The 21,656-nt window shown below is 37.2% G+C and overlaps 2 protein-coding genes across 2 annotated transcripts; both read right to left on the bottom strand.

Moving 5' to 3' along the window:
* Positions 1 to 1,206: 1,206 nt before the first annotated feature.
* LOC124636373 (pancreatic triacylglycerol lipase-like) lies at positions 1,207 to 6,989 on the bottom strand. The gene is made up of 6 exons (XM_047172444.1): positions 6,805 to 6,989; positions 5,667 to 5,828; positions 3,812 to 4,186; positions 3,393 to 3,635; positions 1,759 to 1,881; positions 1,207 to 1,406 (listed from the first exon to the last, which is right to left on the bottom strand). Exons 1-6 carry the CDS (start codon positions 6,830 to 6,832, stop codon positions 1,246 to 1,248), a joined length of 1,092 nt encoding a protein of 363 aa, XP_047028400.1. The 5' UTR covers positions 6,833 to 6,989; the 3' UTR covers positions 1,207 to 1,245.
* Positions 6,990 to 10,375: 3,386 nt separating this feature from the next.
* LOC124636672 (probable aldehyde oxidase 2) lies at positions 10,376 to 18,141 on the bottom strand. The gene is made up of 16 exons (XM_047172834.1): positions 18,099 to 18,141; positions 17,778 to 17,947; positions 17,355 to 17,515; positions 17,047 to 17,276; positions 15,441 to 15,664; positions 15,230 to 15,332; positions 14,851 to 14,978; positions 14,459 to 14,749; positions 14,041 to 14,328; positions 13,404 to 13,903; positions 13,014 to 13,197; positions 12,733 to 12,928; positions 11,836 to 12,599; positions 11,505 to 11,697; positions 11,080 to 11,190; positions 10,376 to 10,506 (listed from the first exon to the last, which is right to left on the bottom strand). The coding sequence occupies exons 1-16, from the start codon at positions 18,139 to 18,141 to the stop codon at positions 10,436 to 10,438; spliced, it is 3,657 nt and encodes a 1,218-aa protein (XP_047028790.1). The 3' UTR covers positions 10,376 to 10,435.
* Between the last annotated feature and the right edge of the window lie 3,515 nt (positions 18,142 to 21,656).

Below are 21,656 nucleotides of genomic sequence, written 5' to 3'. Positions count from 1 at the left end.
TTTAGAATATCGGACGCATGGAAGATACAAAAAATGGGTACCTATGATTTTCATTTCAAGGTACTCAGAATTTTTAAAAACATTAATTATGGCTGGTTTCACAGATTTCTGATAAAGTCTCTGATAGCCCATCATCCTAAATGGGAGTTAGTTTAAATATCATTAAAAAAAAAACAATAAAATTTTACCTACTTACAAGAAATTAAATTATCTGTTTTTTTTTTTTGTTAATAAACAGATCATAATTTCTTATGAATCAGGTAGCTTGAACAAAAGACAAGAACGTTCGGATAATGAATAGGTATTATATTTTTCTTCACTGATTTATTTGATTTCCTTTAGGTGATCTTCACACTGCCCCGCATCACGCTGCATCTTGCGTGTCGACGCACCTACGCGCGTTCCTGCGGGAGTGCAGATCTGCATCATCGTGCGGGTTTTTCACGCACTCACGCGCGTAGGTGCGTTTTGTAAATTCACGCACAGCGAGTTCCATTTTCAAATATACACGTCACGCCCATTCAAAATCACGCGCGGCATTGCGGGATTCAGTGTGCCATACCTTGCGTCTCGCCCCGCACCTACGCGCGGGGGTGCGTGTTTCTCCGCATGTATGTGCGTGATCCGCATGAACGCGCGTGGATGCATTTTCAGTGTGTTGGACTATGCGTGTTTTCCATACAAACGGAGATATTTCCATACAACGGAAAAAAAACGCATCCACGCACTACGCTGCATCATGCGGGGCAGTGTGATAATCGCCTTAGTGTGTGTATGCGTCTTTTATTGCGCAATAAAATTGATTTTCTTTCTTTCTTCTTCTTTCAAGGTGTAGGTATGCTTCTAAAAATTGAATTAAATTGAAATTGAAATTCTATTAGCGAGGTTCCACCAAAATGATTTGCTCAAATCGCGAACTAAAAATGTATATCTACTTTTATAGCAAGTTTGCAGCTAGCTGAATTGGTCTGCGTGTTGTTGCAAAATAGAATTGATAGAGAAATTCTTTTGTTTGCGACAATTTAGTATGGAAATGTTCATCAGCGCTATGTACCCATACACGGGGTTGATTCTAAACAAAATATTACAGTTTTTATAGGTACCTATTGTTTTTTGGAACATCTTCAGCAGATCGAAGTTGCAAAAAGAAATGGATCCCGTTTTACCCTTTGGGTACGGGACCCTAAAAAGAAAAATAAAACAATATTTTTTCTTATTAAAATTTTAATTGTATAGTTTTTATTATCATCCACTGCCAGCGGAACCCATGCCAAACGGAAAAGAGTCCTTAGTGGTAAGGAAATAAAGTCCAGGATTGTTGCTATCGGATTCCAGGCCCATGTAGGATATTTCGGATTTTGAACACAGACCTTCTCCAAACATCGTCCAGTTGTCACATTTTCGGGCTGCAATAGATATATGAAATTATGAATATAACACGTGAGCCAATGCAACATATTTTTTTAATTCCGATATTTTTTGTCTTTTGTTATCTTAGTTTTACACCATATGGCTTAGTAATTTTCAATTTGATTTTCCTCATTTAATTTGGTGTCATAGCTTATACCTGATAACAAAACAGCATAGCTTTTACCTAATAACACAACCGTAAAAAAACTTAGTAAAAGCCTTAATAAAATCCTGCAGCAGATATCTAGCATATCACAAATATCATTTTTTAATGATTAACACTCAATCCTTGTCCATGTGAGAGGAAGTCTGTGCCCAGCGTAAAAAGGCTGTAACGTAATATTTTACCTGGAAAATGTTTGGGAGACGCCACTGATTCAGCAAACAGTTCCCAAGCTCGGCTGTGGTCGCAGACGGATATGTAGCACCCTGGCTGCGATATACCACCATTGGGGTAGAAATCCTTGTGTCCTGTAAAGAGAAAGTGTTGTTGAGTAAAGGCTCAAACACACTTTTGTGCCGTGTCGTGACGTGACGCACCAAAAGTATATCGGTTTCATACATTTATATGATAAACACAGAAAACAGCTAGTCTAACATTAAAACAAATTCAACGAGAATTTGTATTTAGGTGCTTTGTAACGAATGAAATTAATATAATTATATACATTATCCGAAATATTTCCTAATTTGTTCGCTCGTAATGAGCAGCTAATGACGCGGTATTTACCAATTGACCATTGGATTTAACATAATGATATCAAAAACACTATCGCCGTAATAATAGTCACAGAAATTATGATTCTGATCAGTCTTTCTTTTATGCTCTAGGTACGTAACATATCCAAGTATACTTCTATGAACATACTTCGAACTAATTACTCTCACTCTTATTTTCACAATATGAATCATAAAATCTACTTAGAATGTAGAAAGGAAGAAAAATATCAAAATGTCGACTCAAATAAGTGAACGAGTGTATTTACACCAGCTATGTTAACAAGTAGGTACCTATCCTACACAATAAAGTTGGCAGCCCACGTCAAAAAATTTGTAGGACAGATAATGCTGCCGATATTTTGTAGGACGTTCTTACTAGAATTTGCTGACCTAATTTTCGCGTGCGCCTTAAACTATTTTTATCAGTGTGTTCTAATTATCTTTTGGTTTACAAAAAATCGGTCACCTACATTCGGACGTAGGAGGGCTGCCTAATAATACTTTTGAAATTCTTTCTTCCGACGCACTAGTGGCCAAGGATTAAAGGAACAGAAGTGACACTTACATCGAAGTGCTACTCAGGACGACTGTAATACCTCTCGAGGTTCTTTAGAACAAAAGCCAGTCGTGGTTACTGACAATGTCAACATACTGTTTGATCAAGTACGCGGATCTAATGTGGCTGGAGAAATGGTATTGATATAAGGGGAATGGTTTGTTATTTTTTAATGGTCATAGCTCCCTTAAATGATTTTGAAATCCATTCTTTTATTTTGTGCCACTTTCTTTAATATCGAATATCTAATAACACGGTCTTAGGTGATGGCATTATTAGTTTTCCGCTAAACATTAACTAACTATTACAAAGTAGCCCGCGGTTTCGCCAACACCACTAACTACTACTACTAATTTTATAAAAGTTCTTTATCTTTTCCGCTGGCCTCAGCTATCTCCCAATATTCAACCAAATAGATTCAGCCTGCCTTATATACAGTGTAACTAACAAGACTTTCTTCACTACATAGTATAAAACAAAGTCGACTTTTCTGTCCCTATGTTCCTTTGTACGCTTCTTCTATCTTCAAAACTACGCCACCGATTTTAATGTTTTTTTTTTTTAATAGATAGAGTGATCGAAGAGGAAAGTTTATATGTATAATAACATCCATTACATTGTTCGGAAATACCGATATCCTGCGCGAAGCTGGGGCGGGTCGCTAGTTTATATATAAAGAGATATAATGGTACAAATCGTCGTTTACCTACAGGCTCTTTGAGACCCAGTAAGCCACCATTGCTGTGTATGACATCAACGTATTCTGCATCGCTCTTGTCCAGTCTCCCACTGAGGCTCACGTTGCTAAAGCAAGGTCCCGCCGGGTCCAAAGCAGTGATGCGCCCTACGCGCTGGCCAGTAAGTTCGTGGACCTTCTTACCAGCCACTCCGGCTATGTGAGACCCTAAGCTGTGGCCGATAATGTAGATTTTTGAGGGGTCTTGGCCATCTGAAAATAGTGAATTTAGGGTGTGAAGTATTTTGGATCAAATAATTCTATAGCTTAGACACATTACTAGCAAGCTGCAAGCATTACTGATCATGATTTTTTTTTCAGAATGGGTTTGAAATTACTACATAATTATTTAGGATTGACATGAAAATTCTAAAAACACATACACTCACTTCTAATAACCTCACCCAAAAATGTTCCAAGGACTTCTCCCATAAACCTGACATTAGTCGACGATCGGAAATACTCCAAATTAATGATCTTTCTTCCATCCAACGCAAATATTTTTAAGTTAGGTTTCTTCAGCAATTCCGGAGCTATGGCGTTCACCATCCAGCCATCAGAACTCTCCATAAAACCATGGACTAGTATGATCACTGTCTCAGCTTGAGCCATAAGTCTATGCATTCTCCTATTGGCTGTCAAATTGTACTTGACATTCCCAGTTTTCGTAATGAGATCAATGTTTAAGACTTCCCTAAAATTGGTTTTGTTCTTCTCTTGCATTTGTTCGTATGTTAAGCCAAAAAAGCTTTTGAAGGCTTCACCTGAAATTGTTTGGTTATATTTTTAGAAATTGCATTATATAGCTATCAAAAACCTCCCGGTGAAGAGGTTGTGAGTGCGATCCTAGCAGAAATGTTACATATCAAACAATGTTTAAGGTTCTTCTAACCTACAGACAGACATGTGTTGCTGGGGAGTTTGTTGCGCCACTTCTTCTTCCCAGCAAAAACACATAGGAAGTGGTGAAGGTCGGGCGTTTTGGAGGCTGTCTATTGTAAATTCCTGACGTTCAAAAAGTGCTGTCTTGCGGCCAAGTTTGAATAAATGATTTTTGATTTGATTGATTTTGATTTTGTTATTAAAATAATATCAATTACCAAAGCGAAAAGTCTAAAAATAGGTACCTATTATATAGTTTGTAACCATTAGGACGCAGTCAATATTTGACTTAAAGAATTAATATTTTCAAAATTTCAACTTAAGTACAATTTATTCCCCAGGGAGGCCTGGGGAATAAATTGTACTTAATATAAATTGGACTTAAGTTGAAATTTTAGTAGAAAATATTAGTTTAAAATAGACCGATCATAGTTCCCAAGAATGAAATTACTAGAAAGTCCCAAATGGGCCCTACGATTTGAAACTATTCTGTCTACAATTTTATTATAAGAAAGCACTAAAAACTTCGTCTGTCCTGTCACAAAAACTTAATATAAGTGGGAAACTTGTGCTCTTGGGGTATCAGACAATAATTGACTTGTAGTGTTCATCTTGCCATTTTGATTCTACTGAAAGCCTGTTCAGATGAATGCAAGAAAATTAAACAGTGTTTATCTCATCGATACGGAATAATACATTTAAATTATACATTTAAAAAGTAGGTAAATATGTACATTCAAACATATTCTTATAAATAAATAAAGTATATAATTTTCCCTCTTCAATTTAATGTTCTCTGTATTTTGAACCAACGTGATCTTACCACCTAAATAAACATTGTGGAATGCAATTAAAATGTTCAGTTTGCTTTAGTTTAAACCAGTTAAATCCAGTTTTGATGTAAATTGACCTTGATGAAACAGATCACCCATAACCGCGTTAACCATTGCTTTACCTAATTACCCATCGACCCATTTGGCTATACTATACTAGCTTCTGCCAGCGGTTTCACCCGCATCCCGTGGGAACTACTTCCCGTACCGGGGTAAAAAGTAGCCTATAGCCTTCCTCGATAAATGGACTATCTAACACTGAAAGAAAATTTTCAAATCGGACCAGTAGTTCCTGAGATTAGCGCGTTCAAACAAACAAACTCTTCAGCTTTATAATATTAGTATAGATATACTTTGACTTTGAACCGTCATACTAATATTCTCTCCCTTTTTAGTCATGCCCTCTTTCGGACAGAAGTTCCATTTTCATACGGTTTGCTTCTCCTCTTCATCCATCCACGTTTCGTTCTATCTATTACCTACTATAATCTATTACCTACTATTCTGTAATAAACTCATTAGTACTTACATCGATTTGATCCAGCAGCCACCATAGGATGTATCATCGATATAGTGGAATCAAATATGGAACTAAGAGAAAATTTCGCTGGTTCTGCACGAGGTATACTGGCAGCATATAACTCCGAAACAAATAGACAATTAAATAAGTAAATTAGTTCCAAATTTTGAGCTGAAAAATAAAATAAAAAACATCTGCTAAACAGGTGGCGAAAATGTTATCTCCTTGCATGTGTAAGTTTTCAAGAATTGTTCTGTGTTCTCTTTGGCAATGAAAGTCAAATATATTTATGTATGCTCAAAGTAAACAGTTTTGTAGGTGTAAATTATTACAATTCTTGTCAAATATCTTTGCCGCTCTGAAGTTAACTGCCAGTGACCCGTACACGGCATTTACACTAGACACATCGTCATGAGGCTAGATATGCATTACATGACCGACTTCAGAGTGTTAGAGTTATCGGCACGAATCTTGAGCGCTGACCTTCAATCTGCGCAGAAGTGATTTATTAGCAAAGAACCAATCCCGAGTGACGGCTATGACGCGATGCGCTGCGGGCCAGTCACCGCTTTACAACGCCCCCGCGCCTCACTTCATACCACAAAAGGGACCCAATAAATTACTTCTGCGCAGGTGAAGGTCAGCGCTCAAGATTCGTGCCGATGATTATAAAGATACTTGACGAAAGCTTAAAGTTGTCTAACAACATCTATTATTATCATACTCGATATAATGCATTCGGATCTATCTGCGTTCAACCACCAGATGAAAGATATTTAGAATTCATAGATAGAGACCGATGCCAATTTTGAAAACAATGTCCAATAATTGAACAGTGAATACTGGCAATAGGTAGTTCAGTAGGCAGGCAACTCATCAGACTTCGGTTGAATTAGGAACCGTACCAAATGCTTGGCTCTTATACAGGAAACGATTCGTTTGGCTTAGGAACGGTTAATTTTATGTCAAAAAAAAATATCAACAGTAAACTAAACTAATCGTTTCTTTTTTATATGGAACCAGGCATTTAGGTTTCACAAGTTGGATCAAAGTCTAAAAGGGTAAAAGCACAGCAGTGGGACAGCATAGGTTAAATAAGAATAGAGTACCTAATCCATGTAAGTTTATATTTTAAGTATTTGCTTACCAATCATAACGCAAACACTAGCACTCATCAAAGGCTTGTTGAATGAAAATAAAAATATTGGCACTTAACACTTAACTGTGCGGCTGTTCAAGATAACTCGTAATAATTTTAATTAAATAAACGACTAATGAAAGAAATAATATTTTAAATATTCACAATTTTAATAATTTCACACGACGCTGATGGTGGACTGTAGTAGAAAATATTATTGTTATTAGTTCACAAGTACATACCATCGACGCGATTGTCGACTACGAATAGTGTGTAATATGGTAAATTTTACTATGTATGCGATTAATCATGAGTTTTTACTTTTATGGCAGTATTAAATATGTGTAATGGGCGTATTTTTAATGCTACATGTTCAGTCTAAAGTAATATAATTTTTGTCATAGTGTGTCATTTGTTTCTGAAGAGAAAGGATAACCTACTGTAAAGATATTTGTAAAATTGTTCGGTGTTAATTTTTGAAGTAATGTTACAAAATAGAATAAAATGCGGTACAGATTAAAAGTAAACTAACACGGTAATCTTGAAGTTTTGTAAAATATAACCTACCGATATTTTATAAACCACCATAAAAAAGTCAATTCTTCTATACCAAATGTATATTCGGAGCAATTTCACCAAAAATGGCGACATGAATCTAGCCAATATTACTGTTGCAGCCTTTTTATCGTCCCACTGCTGGGCACAGGCCTCCTCTCACACGAAGAAGGATTGAGCATTAATTACCACGCTTGCTCAATGCGGGTTGGTGATTTCAGACTATATAGTCCAGGTTTCCTCAAGATGTTTTCCTTCACCTTTTTATCAGCCATTGGTGTCCAAGATATACTTAGAAAGTACAATTTTACACACACAAGCCAATATTACACATCTGGCAATTTAGATTGATGATAAAGGTAAGTTAATCAAAATTGAGAAAATTTTAGCAGAACATGTAAATTTAAGTAAATCTTTAGCCTCAGATAGACATTTTAATTCGAAGTAGGTATGTCTAGATATGTCATATTTTTTTTTAATATTTTTATTTTCAAGTTCACACAATCAGCGGTCTAACTATAAAAAGTCGACGAGATGTTTATCTAGTTTGAAATGTCGCGTTTTGTTCCGCTACCCTTACGATAGCATCTCACGATTGTTATGAAACGATTCCATACATGCATGCTATTTCAACATTCATGCGATATTTATGCCGATGCTGTGACGTAAACAAAAAAGAAATTTTATCGACCTTGCTGAAAGATTTTAGTAATCCATGACTGATCCATAAGTTACAGCGGGGCCCAGCAGGGCCAAGGTCTGCCGGGGCTGCGGGATTGTTCGAAAGAGTTACCGCGGCCCTGGTACATAAAAGGCCTACGACGGAACACGACGGTTTTTGGTCAGTAAGAGTCTGACACTCCCTCACCGCTGCTAACCCACAGCGGGAGGGGTTTTACATTTGATGATTTTTTGACATCGTTAAAAAAAAGAAAAGAAAAGGTGTAGACAACGGATTTGTAAATACTACGTAATTAAGCTCCATTTTTTTCTAATAATCATACAAGACGTGTATAATTTTTAGAGAAGCTTAGGACAATCGTTGTCAATTGTTTATTATGCACGAAGCAGTATTAGGTAACAAATATTTTGCTCGCACGCATACCTACCAAGAATGTAATGTTGACACCCATCAAAATACTCCAAAGTTAGCAATCAAAAACTATTGTTATTAACCATGTTGGCAGCTAAATAACTTGACCTTTGTACTTGTATTAACTCACATAGAATTTTCTCATTCTATAGTTATATTTTTTTTTTACTATATTTGGGAGTAAAGGTGTACTAGACGGCGTTGTCGCCCGAACAAAATACAACGCATGTTAAAATCTAAATTAAAATTGTTCTCATATTTTTTAAATTGGTGATTTTTTAGCATTTTAATTCAAAAATTTGGTAGTCAATATGGTTTTGAAAAGTGAAATAATTCAAGAACTGTGTCATACATTACAGTTTTCAAACTATTATTTTTACGGCTTCACGGCATTTTCTCATTCTAACATAACTTGAAATCAGAATACTGAAACTTACCTTAACTTACCACCAGTCATACCGAATTTAGTTTAGTCTTTTGAAATTTGTGTACCTAAGTCAAAAACATGATTGATTTACCTCGTTCGTAGCTAATGTCAATAAGTACGAGCAAAATTGATGAAAGATGTCGAACACTGTCGATAAGACACGCACGACATCGCACTTGTTCGTGTGGTATCACCATAATGTACGGTTGGTTGGATCAACTAATTCACTGTAGCGTTAACAAACCAAATTGTAATCATCTTGTCGAGAAAAGGCTATGTAATGATGATAACAATGACTTTTTTTGTAGCCGTTACCAAAAATCATGCATTGTGAAATTCTTATATTAATTTATAAAAATGAACTAGGTACACTTAGAGCGATTTTAGAATAAGTTATTAAAGTAAAAGAACATTTAATTATAGTGTCATTAAGTTAGATCTAGCTTTTCCCTGCGACTTCGTTCGCGTCAATTCGCGTAGAATGTAATGACCCCCGCCAGATTTTTGGTTTGACCAATAGATGGCGCTATATGTCCGGAATACTTTTGATTTTTATATGTTTTTGTAATAAAAACTATCCCTCCTCTCTCAAGTTCCAAACTGTGTCTGTACCAAATTTCACACAAATTGGTTCAGTAGTTTAGGCGTGAAGAAATGACAGACAGACAGAAAGACAGACAGACAGAGTAACTTTCACATTTATAATGTTAGTAAGGATAGTTAGGATTTTCATGTCAAGGATATAGGTATGTATTCAGAATTTCACAGACATTAAGTCAGATTATTTCCTTGGTTTGTGATTACTATCTAAGGGCACCTCGTAGACCAGGAAACATCGCGTGTAAGCTATCACGGCTCTGACTGCTATAAGTGCTCACATTATCGACACTGATGGGATTTCTGATATCTGAGTGATAGTTTACCGAGTCTTCGATATACCTCACCTTTATTAAACCCATCTGTGTAAGGTGATTAACTCACGGCACGTGATGCGGATTTCATGTCGCATTGACCTGTATTAAATAAGTTGATGCCTAACACACGTACACCGCCTGACCGCGCGTTCGAGCGGTGCTCTTACCGCCACCGCCCCTCCATGCGGACGGCCGCGCGGTGGGGCGGTGCATCACACACGGGGCGCCGCACTTTTGCCAGTGTCTGTGATCAAACTGGTCAAATCCGCGTAAAATCCATCCACGCTGACAGGCGTGTAAACCGCCTTACCGCGCGGGGAGCCGCTACGAAATCCGCTTTGCCGAGGTACCGTGTGTTAATCGCGTAATTTCATTGGTTTGTAGTAACTTTACTACCGAACATACTAAGAAAAAAAAGAAAATCAGAGTGTAACACAGAGACGACATTCACTTCCATGAATTTATAAAAAAAGTAATAAATTATAAATAAAAACTTATTAAATCTTTGTGAACAGGTATAGGAAGCGGGTTTAGAATATTGAGACAAGAAAATCGATTACAGATACATTATTTATTTAGTACTGAAAAATAAAACCCAATGTACCTAAAAAAGCTCCTAATGCGTAAAAGAAGTACGTAGTTCTATGTTCTTTATTTCAATGTGAAATGCTCTAGTTTATGTCCAACAGCATTGAAGATACTTTCCGTAGTGCAAGGAATGTCTGAAAAATTAAAAATATTTATTAGTTTATATTTTATTTGTTTACTTCATTGAACAGCCTTGGCAGTTGTTACGGGTAGTCAGAAGTCAGTAAGTCTGACACCAATCTAACCAAGGACAATCGGGTCGCCCGGGTAATTGGGTTGAGGGGGTCAGATAAGGCAGTCGCTCCTTGTAGAGAATTGGTACTCAGCTACATCCGGTTAGACTGGAAGCCGACCCCAACATAGTTGGGATAAAGGCTCGGAGGATGATGATTTTATTTGTTTATTTAATTGAACATCCGTGTCATATTATTTCTTGGCTGTCATTGAACATCCTTGGCAGTTGCTACGGGTAGTCAGAAGCCAGTAAGTCTGACACCAGTCTAACCAAGGAGTATTGGGTCGCCTGGGTCACTGGGTTGAGGAGGTCAGATAGGCAGTCGCTCCTTGTAAAACACTGGTACTCAGCCAAATCCGGTTAGACTGGAAGCCGACCCCAACATAGTTGGGAAAAGGCTCGAGAGATGATAATGATTCTATTTGTTTAAATGTGCTTATATCTGGGCATGTGCAAACAGGAGGTAACATACCTATATCGAACCATGTGTCTTCATAGCCGGCTTGCAAGCGAGCGGCACGGACGGCTTCGCGAGCGGCGTGAAGGAATACCGTGGCTAGGCATGTCGATGGCTCACCGGTTGCTATGGGCAAGTTCATAATACTTCCGTGTATAAAATAATTGTGAAAGTTCAGAGTCAATAAGAAACGATTCGTTTTGCTTTACTATTTAAGTTTTGCGAAAGAAATTGTTTAATTAGTCTGACCGCTCCGCGTGGAGCTCAGTGCTTAACACTAGATAGTCTTTTTTTTTTCATTACAACACCATATCACTCAACAAGTGATAGACTGGTTGAAGGATATTAAGAATATGGGCAGTTTTCTTGACAAAATAGCATATAATAACCGCACCAGTACAAAGAAAAACAATAAAAAACTTTAGTGTACAAAATAATACCTTTGGACTGCAAAACACCAAATTCATTCTTAGCATTGCGACGGAAATAAATTCTCATATCAGAAGGAATGTCTTTAATTCCGGGAATCTTATAATTCCAGGTTCTATCAGTTAGAAGCTTGCCAGTGGCTCCGTCGTAAATAAGTTGTTCTGATGTCCAGTAGCCTAATCCCATTATAAATGCGCCTTCGATCTGGAAAGATTTAAGATTCATAGAAGATGCTCAACTCTAGATAGAATCACAGCTAACAAGTTTCTCAGACATCAATAAACTCTCGTAAACAAAGCCTTGATAAAACTATTTTAAAAAACTGACAACTTTATTACAAACCTGCGCAATATCAATTTCAGGGCTCAAACTTCTCCCAGAGTCTTGTAATATATCAACTCTTACAACATCATGGTTACCAGTCAAAATGTCCAATTCTAATTCTAACATACCAACAGCATACACCTTATAGGAGCTTGCATCGGTTGTTGCGAATGTATAAGTGGCTTTAAGATCTAACCCAGCTGTATGGGCACTTACAATCAAATCTGCCCATGTAGGGTTATCCAGTGATTCTCTTATAGGCTTCAGTCGTTCGTTTAGTACTTCACAAGCTTTCTTAGCAGCAAATACTACAGATTCACTGCCAACACTCGCACCAGTAACAAAAGTATTAGGTGTGGCGAAACTGCTGCTGGGTTTCACACTTATCTTATGCAAAGGTATACCAAGAATGTAAGCGCAAGTTTGCGCTGTTTTTGTATTTATGCCCTGTCCCATTTCTACGCCTCCATGAGTGACGACTACGGATCCATCACCATGATAAATTGATACTGTCGCATTAAAACCTCCATAATAAGCTATATCGACAGATATTGGGATCATCTTGATGGCACGTTTTCTCCAACGATTGTTCTTGTTAAACTCCTCGACTTCTTTACACCTGTCATCGTAATCAGCATCTTTCTTAATTTGGGTTATCATTTCTGGGATTGGGTTATCCTCAAGATCCATATTTAGAAGCCTCACTTCCATTGAGTCTTGTTTTAGAGTAAATGCTATTTTCTCCATCATATATTCTATCATGGCAACGCCTTCGGTTGAAGCTGCGAGTTGACGATTAAATAAAAATATCAAATCAGTATCAGTGGTAAAAGCCAATCGAACCCAAAAATCGAACTATTTCTTTCTTATACCACATGAGTAAAAAAAAACGAAACCATACAAAAACGTACTTACATGGCGCTCTACAAAAAGAGTGTGAAGTTTTATCAGTTAAAACGCTGTATGAAGACATGTACCATCTCTTGGCGTTATAACAGTTTAGAAAATGTTGCGTCGTTATGGCTGTTAGAACCTCGTTGTAAGAGCAACCTCCATCCTGGTAGAAATTATTCTTCAGATACTGGATTTCACCCTTAGCATTTACTCCAGCCTGTGGGCAAGTATCCCCAAGAAGAAAGAAAGTGAAAATATCTGGTAAACTTCATAAATATTGGTTAAAGTCAATCTTGTGTTACCTCAATGTTGCACTTAGTCGGAATCCGTTTCCCTATCGACTTCATATTTGTAATCAATGGCAAAATCATTCTGCAAGGTCTATTCAAAAGATGAGTAACAAGAGCGGTAGAGCATGCTATTTGAGCAGAACGAATTATCTTGCCACCGTAAGCACCGCCCAGACGACGAACAACCACGTTTACACTGAAATAAGAGATAATTATTAAATAATAACAGCCAAAAAATTAATTAAATAAATACCTATCTTAACTATAGAGTTTTATCCCAAAATTGGTTGAATAGACTGAAACGTTTGCTTCGTTCTGTTCAATATAATGAAAATAAGTGACAAATTGTTATTATCAAAATTTTTGTCAATGACTGTCATAATCATCTAAAAGTTCACGAACCTGTTAACCGGTATGTTCAAAGCTTTAGCGATAGCAACATTCACGACATCAATCCATTGCGCAGATGAATATACTTCCATCCCGTCTTCAGTAGGCCTGGCAACGCAGGTCTGAGTTTCCATATGAAAATGATATTGTTCCTTCAATTCCAATTCCCCAGTTACAACTTCTTTGACATCAGTGCCTACATCAGTTGGTTCTACAGTTTGGTCAGCCCTGACTCTTTTACTCTTTTCTGGAGACTTGAGAACCTGATCAATTGTGAGCAAAGGTTTATTTTGACTAATTGAACTATAATTTATTTTGACAAGTTTAGCTGCTAGGTTGGCAATTTTCTCCCTTTCAGCTACTATGATTCCTGCTGGTTGTCCGTGGAACAGGACTTGCTTATCACAGAGTATTGCTTCATACTCCGTTATGAACAAGAAGTTTGATGGTGTGAATACATTAACTCCTGGGAAATCACTGGCTGTATAAAACGCGATTACTCCTGGCAATTTCTGAAATCATAAAGCATTCAGTAGTCAAGAGTGAATTTTGCGAAAATTCCATTCTATAATTGACGGCAAATAGGTATTTTGCTTAAAATTATTCGCCCCAAAACGAAATTCAATTGTGTTAAACGATGTATACTTACAAAGGCTTCAGATGTATCGAAATCCTTGATGACACTGCCCGGAACCACATCAGCCGTGACAAAGGCAGCAAACACTTCATTTGGCATAGCCTCTAAATCGTTAGCAAATGTGGCCTCACCGCTGCATTGTACCAACGCCTCTAATTTAGGTACCGGCTGATTTAATGGCCATACAGTCTCGTCGGTTTCAAAAGATTGCATGCCTTTGGATGTATGGCGTTTTATAACTTCACCACCAGATTTGAAGGTTGAGTTCATTCTGTTGCTTGGGCAGAGGCTTAGGATTGCCTAAAATACACAGAAAAACAGTTAATATGCTAAATATTGAATATATCCTTAGTTTGTTTTTGTAACCTTTTTCCTTTTATAAATTTTCTATTTGATTCCTATTATGAAGTGAACTTGTCATACTACGAACCTTATAATATAGTGACACTGCTAACATCCTTCTATAAGCAGCTGATGGCTCCGGCGGTGCTTCAACAGGGTTTACCTCCTCATGCAAGGATTTCAAAGCTAACTGTAGTGTTTCATCAGTATACGGGTCTTTTCCCTTTAAAAGTTCTTCAGTTTTTTCAGCATGTACAAATGATTCCGAAATACCTCCGTAAACAATAGAAGTTTTTTCTAACAACATCGAATTTTGTTTGAATTCGAAGAGAAAACCGGCGTTCACAATAGCGTGTGTGTTTTGCGATCGACACATTATCTGCAACAGTAAATGTCTACTATTGGTTTTTATCCGTAAAATTTGTAAGGCCAGACTTTATAAGGGCACTAAGTACTTCAGACAAAATATTGAAGTCTTACCTTAAAACTTTTTACATAACAAGACTTAGATAACGGTGGCAACACAACATTTTTAATAATTTTGCCTTCCATGGAAGTCTTCAAAAAATCGGTAAGACTTACTTTCACATCACTGTCTACACTTTCAGCTGTAAAGATACATCACTAGTAAGTAGGGCTTATAAATAAGTCCGCGAAATGAGCGAGACTGTCTTGGTTCAAAGCATGAAAGCAACGAATTGTTTTTCTCTACTTTATTTTAATATTGCATGTCCGACTTGGATAGACTGTTGAGCTAATCTATTGTTAAATACATCAATATGTACACAGTTATGCAATAAATGAATCTTTATCTAAAAACAGAAAAAGAAATGAAAACTGTGAAACAAATTATTCTTACAAATAGTGACCAATCCTCCAATAGTTTCGAAAAGCAGGAACAAATCTGTTTGGAATTCATTGTTTAGATGCTTCAAATACAGATTACCACCAATAGTTCCAATCTAAAATAGGCAAATAAAACGTTATTGAATGAGCACGTAAGATACTGTTAAAATCACAAGACGAATTTTTATTGAGAATGAGGAAAATAATGCTATCAAACCACTTACATTTCTCACAGGGATATGAGCTACCAAATCCATATGATTATAAAAATCTTTCAAATACGAAAACTCTTCTCTCTTCTCTGATAAACTTAGAAACAGTTCCATCATATCAGAAAGTGTCATACCGGCTCCCAGGATGAGATTAACATCAATAATGTAACCTTTTATATCAGCCACGTTAAATATATCTATTACGTTTTTAGCATAGTCTGAGAGTTGGTTTACGCCTGGAATGCATAATAATCATAAAATTATCACACACATTATCATCAATTTTAAATGTGGCCCTAGACGACCGAGCCTGGGTTCAGGCTACTCTTCCCATTCGCATGGGAGGGCTTGGCGTCCGCAAAATTTCTAGTATAAGTTTACCGGCCTTTATATCCTCCGTCCATGGTACTGAGAAATTGACTAGGAAAATTCTCCCTTCCACACTGGTCAATTGCGAGGTACCATGCCTGGCTGAGGCTGTAGAGGCTTGGAAAATCACCTGCCCGAATATTGATCTACCCGTCAACCCATCCTCTCAGAGACAGTGGGATGAGCCGCTCTGCAGAGCTACACGGAATAATCTGATTAATACGTCAATTTCTTCTGCAGAGCGAGCGCGCCTTCTGGCTGTGGGCGAATGGGAGTCGGGTTTATGGCTTCTGGCACTTCCGTCGTCAAACATAGGCACCTTGTTTGACGACACCACTTTCCGGCTAGCTATTTGCTTGCGATTGGGTGCTCCGTGTTGCTCTCCTCACCGCTGCCCATGTGGTGAAGCTGTCAGCAGTCTTGGACACCACGGTCATGTAGCCGCAGCGCCGGCCGTTTTGCACGGCATGCGAATATCAATGACATAATCCGTCGCGCTCTTGTTGCCGTCGGCGTTCCAGCCATATTAGAACCCAATGGTCTGGCACCCGACGATGGCAAGAGACCAGACAGTATGTCGTTGTTCCCGTGGAAGATGGGTAGGTCTTTAGTATGGGACGCGACCTGTGTCGATACTCTTGCACCATCTCACCTTCCTAGCTCGGCGCGATGTGCTGGTTCCGCTGCTGCGGCTGCAGAGGACCTCAAACGGCGCAAATATAGTACCCTGGTGGGTAACTATACCTTTGAGCCGTTTGGGGTTGAAACCCTCGGGCCGTGGGGTCCAAGTGCTCATCTCCTATATAAGGATATCGCTAAGCGACTTGTTGACACTTCAGGTGACCCAAGGGCTGGTTTTTATTTTGGCCAAAAAGTAAGCATTGCCATCCAACGTGGCAATGCTGCCAGCCTCTTGGGTACACTCCCGGTGGGCAGCGATGAGGAGTTTTTTGATGCAATTTTTTAAATATTTTTATTTATAGTAAGTGTATATATTAGGTAATAAGTTAGTTGTATGTTGTATATATATTTATTAGTAACTAATTAGCCGTAAAATTAAATTATAGATAATTGAATATTTATAGTAAAAAATATAAATTATATTCTAATCTCAAAAAAAAAAAAAAAAAAAAAAAAAAAAATCACACAATCATTTTATGATCGTCTATATGAATAAAATTCTCTTCAACCTCTTCATCCGATTGCTGGTTTTCATTTAAACCATTGAATTTAACAATGTCACCATTACAGCATTTTTCTCGATGAGAGCAACTTTGGGCACATTTCAACCCACAAGATTTTACAATATCTAATTCTTCAATATCGGATAACTTGGTTAATAGTTTTTGGTCAGCATCTTTAGCAAAAGTTTTGAAAGCATCGGCTATTGGTCTGTAGCCGGTACACCTGCACATGTTACTGGCGAAAGAATTTTCAATTTCCTCCGAGGTTAAGTCGCCATCTTTAGATTCATACAGACTGGAAATAGGGTTAAAAATTGAAATTGTTTGATATTGCTTAGTGCTATCACATTTGTAGTATTTTTTATTTACTTACCTGTACATATTCATGACCCACCCAGGAGTGCAGTACCCACACTGCGTGCCGTTAAACTTGGCCAGTCTGCTCTGTATGTCGTGGTAGCCCTTGATTCTGTTCCCAATACCCTCCACAGTTGTCACCTCCCATCCATGACAAGAGAATACCGACACAAGGCACTAAAGGAAAGCAGGAAACACATTCACAAATCACACTTTGTTGTAAGACTAAGATTGTAAGATCATAATTTTGTCAATTCATTGCAAAACGAAGGCTATAGTCAGTTCTTATATTCAAATATTCTACAATTTTACCAATACATCTTAATAAAAGGATATCACTTTTTACTTTAATTTCATGACAACCTCAACGTTGATGTGACTGTAAAACCACCCTTTTGACTAGGTACAGGAAGTCAGAAATATTGTTGTATGGACTCACAGAGTTGACAGCGAATGTCTTGAGCTGGTTGTTTGGCGGCAGCGCTGCGCGCGCGGCGACGACGCACGCACCGCAGCCGCCCTCGTGGCACATCGCCTTCGTGCCGCGCAGCGCCGCCACCGAGCGAATGTACTCGTTCAGAGACACGTCCGGACCGAATTTACCATCCACTACAATAAAATTTCAATAATTTCTCAAAACTTTACTACTTTACAAATAACCTCAAAGGGTAAAACCGACACTCCCCTTTATTTTCAAAGTAAATTAATCCCCAAAACGTCTTAGAAATGAATAAAATGAAAAGAATATGATCGTTCTTACCTTTATACCGCTTCCCATTAATAGAGAATATTATTTCCGACATGTTTTATTGTCACTGCACCTGTTTACAATAACTTAAATTATTTTCCATTGAATTCTTTTTATCGCACTTTAATTACATTACAGCTGTTTTTCAGCCGTATAAGTTTAGGCAACCCTCCGTATATGGGCAACCATCTTGTCATGGTGATTTTCTCTGTGTTTCAGAAGGCACATAAAATTGGTGGATCCCGACTAACATTTGAACATCTTTGGAAGTCCTTACGAGTAACCAAAAACTGGAGAAGGGACTACTGTGAACATGTTTACTATGTGGGTTTTGGAGTGGAACTCTCTGCTTGAGACTGTTTCATAATATCTACAAACTAGGAGTCTTCATTATAAAAAAAAGTTACTTTTAGGTAAGCGTACTCCATCTTTGACCACACCGTGGTGAAACGCGATCGGAACGAATAACTACGTTTATGAAAAATCTTCTAGAAGTCTGCAATTGACTTAATTATTTTGTGTTAAATCTTTTTGGGTTCACATTAATTCAGCTGCGGTTTAATTATGTGTAATGCTTTATGAATGAACAATGTAAAATAAGTGTTCTGAAATTTTCCACTTGACATTATTAATATTTATGTGAAGTGGAAAATTTTCATCTTATTTTAATAATACCAACTTAGATTAACGAGTATTGATGATTGACACTGTAAACTGTGAACTATTAGTTGACTGTTAATTTGTTTTAGTTCATGTGTCAGTATGAAGATTACGTACGCACATTACAAAGATCTGGTATTTAGCCGGCATCAGAGCGACTGAAAACTTTGATTGGAATTAAGATTTTCTTGGAAAACATTTTTTCTAGGGTTTTAATCGGGTCAACTGTCGGCCAACTGTTTTATCTGTAGTGTCATCATCATCATCTTCCTGCCCTGTTCCCAGATCATTGGGGTCGGCGCAACATGTCGTTTTCTTCCATTCCTCTCTGTCAGACGTCATACTTGTATCCACTCTCTGTGACGGGCTTCTGCAATCTACCGCAAATAAGAATAGTAATCTTATTTGCGGTAGATTGCAGAAGCCCAATATTTGTAACACTAGCTGCTTATCGTGATTTCACCCTCATCGGGAAGGAATATCCTCTCCATACGCGGATTCAATATAAACCTAAGTAGGTATGTCTCAGACCCAAGGATAGTGTAGCTTTCAAACATTGAAAGATTTTTTCAAATCAGTTTTGCAGTTTCAGAAAAGTTGAGAAAATCTGAAAGTAACGCCAGTTACCGAAAAGATGAGAAGTAGAAGGTTATCATGCTATGGGCATGTAATGAAGAGGGATGATTCGCATACAACAAAGTGTGTGCTAAGTATAAATGTAGATGAGTAGAGAGGAAGAGGAAGACCTAAGAAAAGATGGATGGATTGCCTGAAAGATGATATGAATAGGAAGGGAGTGAGTGTCAGTATGACGAATGACAGGGAAAATGAAAGAGAATGACACATTGCGCCGACCCCAAATAAAATTGGGAATAGGGCAGGAGGAAGAAGAAGTTTTGTAGTTTCTGAACATAGAGAAACCAAACAAAACTTGGAAATAAAGTTGGGATAAGGATGATGATTATTTTATTATTCCATTACGTTTAGATTGAGTGGAACGATCACAAAACAACATGCATTAATAAAATTATGTAAAAAGCTGTTTATTTATTATTAGTAATTTAATTAATTTTGTGATAATTAACTAGTGTTAGATAGCGCTTATTTCAACTATAAAAGCTAAAATATTAGAAAAAGAAAATACTGTATTATACCTATAGCTAAAATTCAATAATTTTGTGTAAATATCTGATTAGAAATAATAAAATAAAATAATAAAGCTTCAGATGATAAAGTACATTAAGCGCATTTTTAATTTTACAATATTTAACTACACCTGTAAAATATCCTTACAAAAAAATCGTAAATAGGAAATATACCTACTGTTATTATCCTTTATTTATTGCAAATGAATACATTTTTAGTAAAAACTAACCTAACTTATTCCAAAATATAGTTATCTGACACAAGAAAAACCTTTTTAATCATCATCTTCCGAGCCTTTTTCCCAACTATGTTGGGGACAGCTTCCAGTCTAGCCGGATGTAGCCGTGTACCAGTGCTTCACAAGGAGCGACTACCCTATCTGACCCCCTCAACCCTGTTACGCGGGCAACCCAATACCACTTCATGACAAAAAAAATCTTTTTAATACAAAGTTAAAAAGTCGAGAAAGTTCTAAAGTATTGAATGTTACATACCTGTTCTTGAGACGTCTGTTAAGCCAAGTGACCTAATGAGAGCAGAGAAGAAATGATGAGCAATAAATAAAAAGTAGTATTTGCACATTCGCCGTATAATTTCATTAGAGTTCCGTTTCCCCCTGCGGAACCTTTTCATTGTGTTTTTTTATATCTCATGCTTTTTCAATAACTTTACTCTAGCTTTTCTTTCGGAATAGCAAATCCGCTTTTGTTTTATGCCAGTCCCGACGATCAAACTGAATTTATTCAAATTATTTTGTTTTTGTATTTATGTTTTTATTTCTTCCTAAATAATAATAACGTATTTGATCTCTTATTTGGCCCTTTTCAGATAAGTGTGAATCTACTTATATAATGTAAGTCAATAAACAAAAAAACTTCAATCGATATTTTACAACTTTCTGTCGAGTTGATCGCGATTACATTTTCCTGTAGGTTAATGTTTGTCCATTGGAACAGAGTGAGGTAAATTATAACAGTGACTAAAAGATAAATATAAACCAATAGGATTGCATATAATCTGTAACTTTCCAATGTTTTTTCTTTTTTTTTTATAAGTAAGAAGGAAGATGAGCAGTACCATTGATGGTTTAACGAATATTCTAGCTAGAGCATGAGAGGCTCTCGGTCCTGTGCCTGATCCCTCTCCGGTTGTGTCGGATTGCCGTTCCATTAGACAATGAGAGTGATTATCATATAAATAGAAAGTGAACCTGTGCGCGGGCACTGTATTCTGTGTCCTATAATGTTTGCTAATTGATCTTTCTTCTTTTTTATTATAAAAGTATTGCAATTCTGCACTTAGTTTTTATCTTCACTTCTCCCGCTGTGGATGCAGCGGGAGGGTGTGTCAGATTGTCACTAATTGAAGCCCTCCTCTTTTTATAAGAGGTCTTTAAGTACCAGGTTCAAGGCTCGACAGAGCGACAGCCAAGTGCGGTGGGTTCTAGTCAGTAAGTCTGATACACCCTCCCGTTACACTCACAGCGAGAGAGGTCACCTGATGAGTAACCACCTAAAAAAAAGCACTAGAGCATAATGGCAGAAGTACCTAATGATAAGTAATAACTGCAGACTTGTATTACCTTATTAAATACATAAATGACTACTTATCCACGGCAAATTCCTCCGTTCATTAAACATCACGTGAGCATAAAAATATAGTGTTTAATTGAACATGCAAAAGAACGAAAATATAGATATTGTATCAAGTGTTTAGCTCATTGTAGTTCATAAGCGAATGTCTGTTTGATTAAGATATTAGCAT

The sequence above is a fragment of the Helicoverpa zea genome, chromosome 14 (assembly GCF_022581195.2).
Source record: "Helicoverpa zea isolate HzStark_Cry1AcR chromosome 14, ilHelZeax1.1, whole genome shotgun sequence".
Classification (NCBI taxonomy): domain Eukaryota; kingdom Metazoa; phylum Arthropoda; class Insecta; order Lepidoptera; family Noctuidae; genus Helicoverpa; species Helicoverpa zea.
The sequence above is the reverse complement of the archived record's forward strand: the minus strand, read 5'-3'. Positions and strand labels throughout refer to the sequence as shown.

Coding starts and splice junctions, on each gene's coding strand:
- LOC124636373 (XM_047172444.1), bottom strand. CDS start 6,832: ATGAGTGCTAGTGTTTGCGTTATGATTG. Junction 4,187..5,666: donor GGCTGCTGGATCAAATCGAT/GTAAGTACTAAT, acceptor AAACAATTTCAG/GTGAAGCCTTCAAAAGCTTT. Junction 3,636..3,811: donor TTTGGGTGAGGTTATTAGAA/GTGAGTGTATGT, acceptor CACTATTTTCAG/ATGGCCAAGACCCCTCAAAA.
- LOC124636672 (XM_047172834.1), bottom strand. CDS start 18,141: ATGTCGGAAATAATATTCTCTATTAATGGGAAGCGGTATAAAG. Junction 14,329..14,458: donor CAGTGTCACTATATTATAAG/GTTCGTAGTATG, acceptor TGTGTATTTTAG/GCAATCCTAAGCCTCTGCCC. Junction 12,929..13,013: donor CGACTAAGTGCAACATTGAG/GTAACACAAGAT, acceptor ACTTGCCCACAG/GCTGGAGTAAATGCTAAGGG.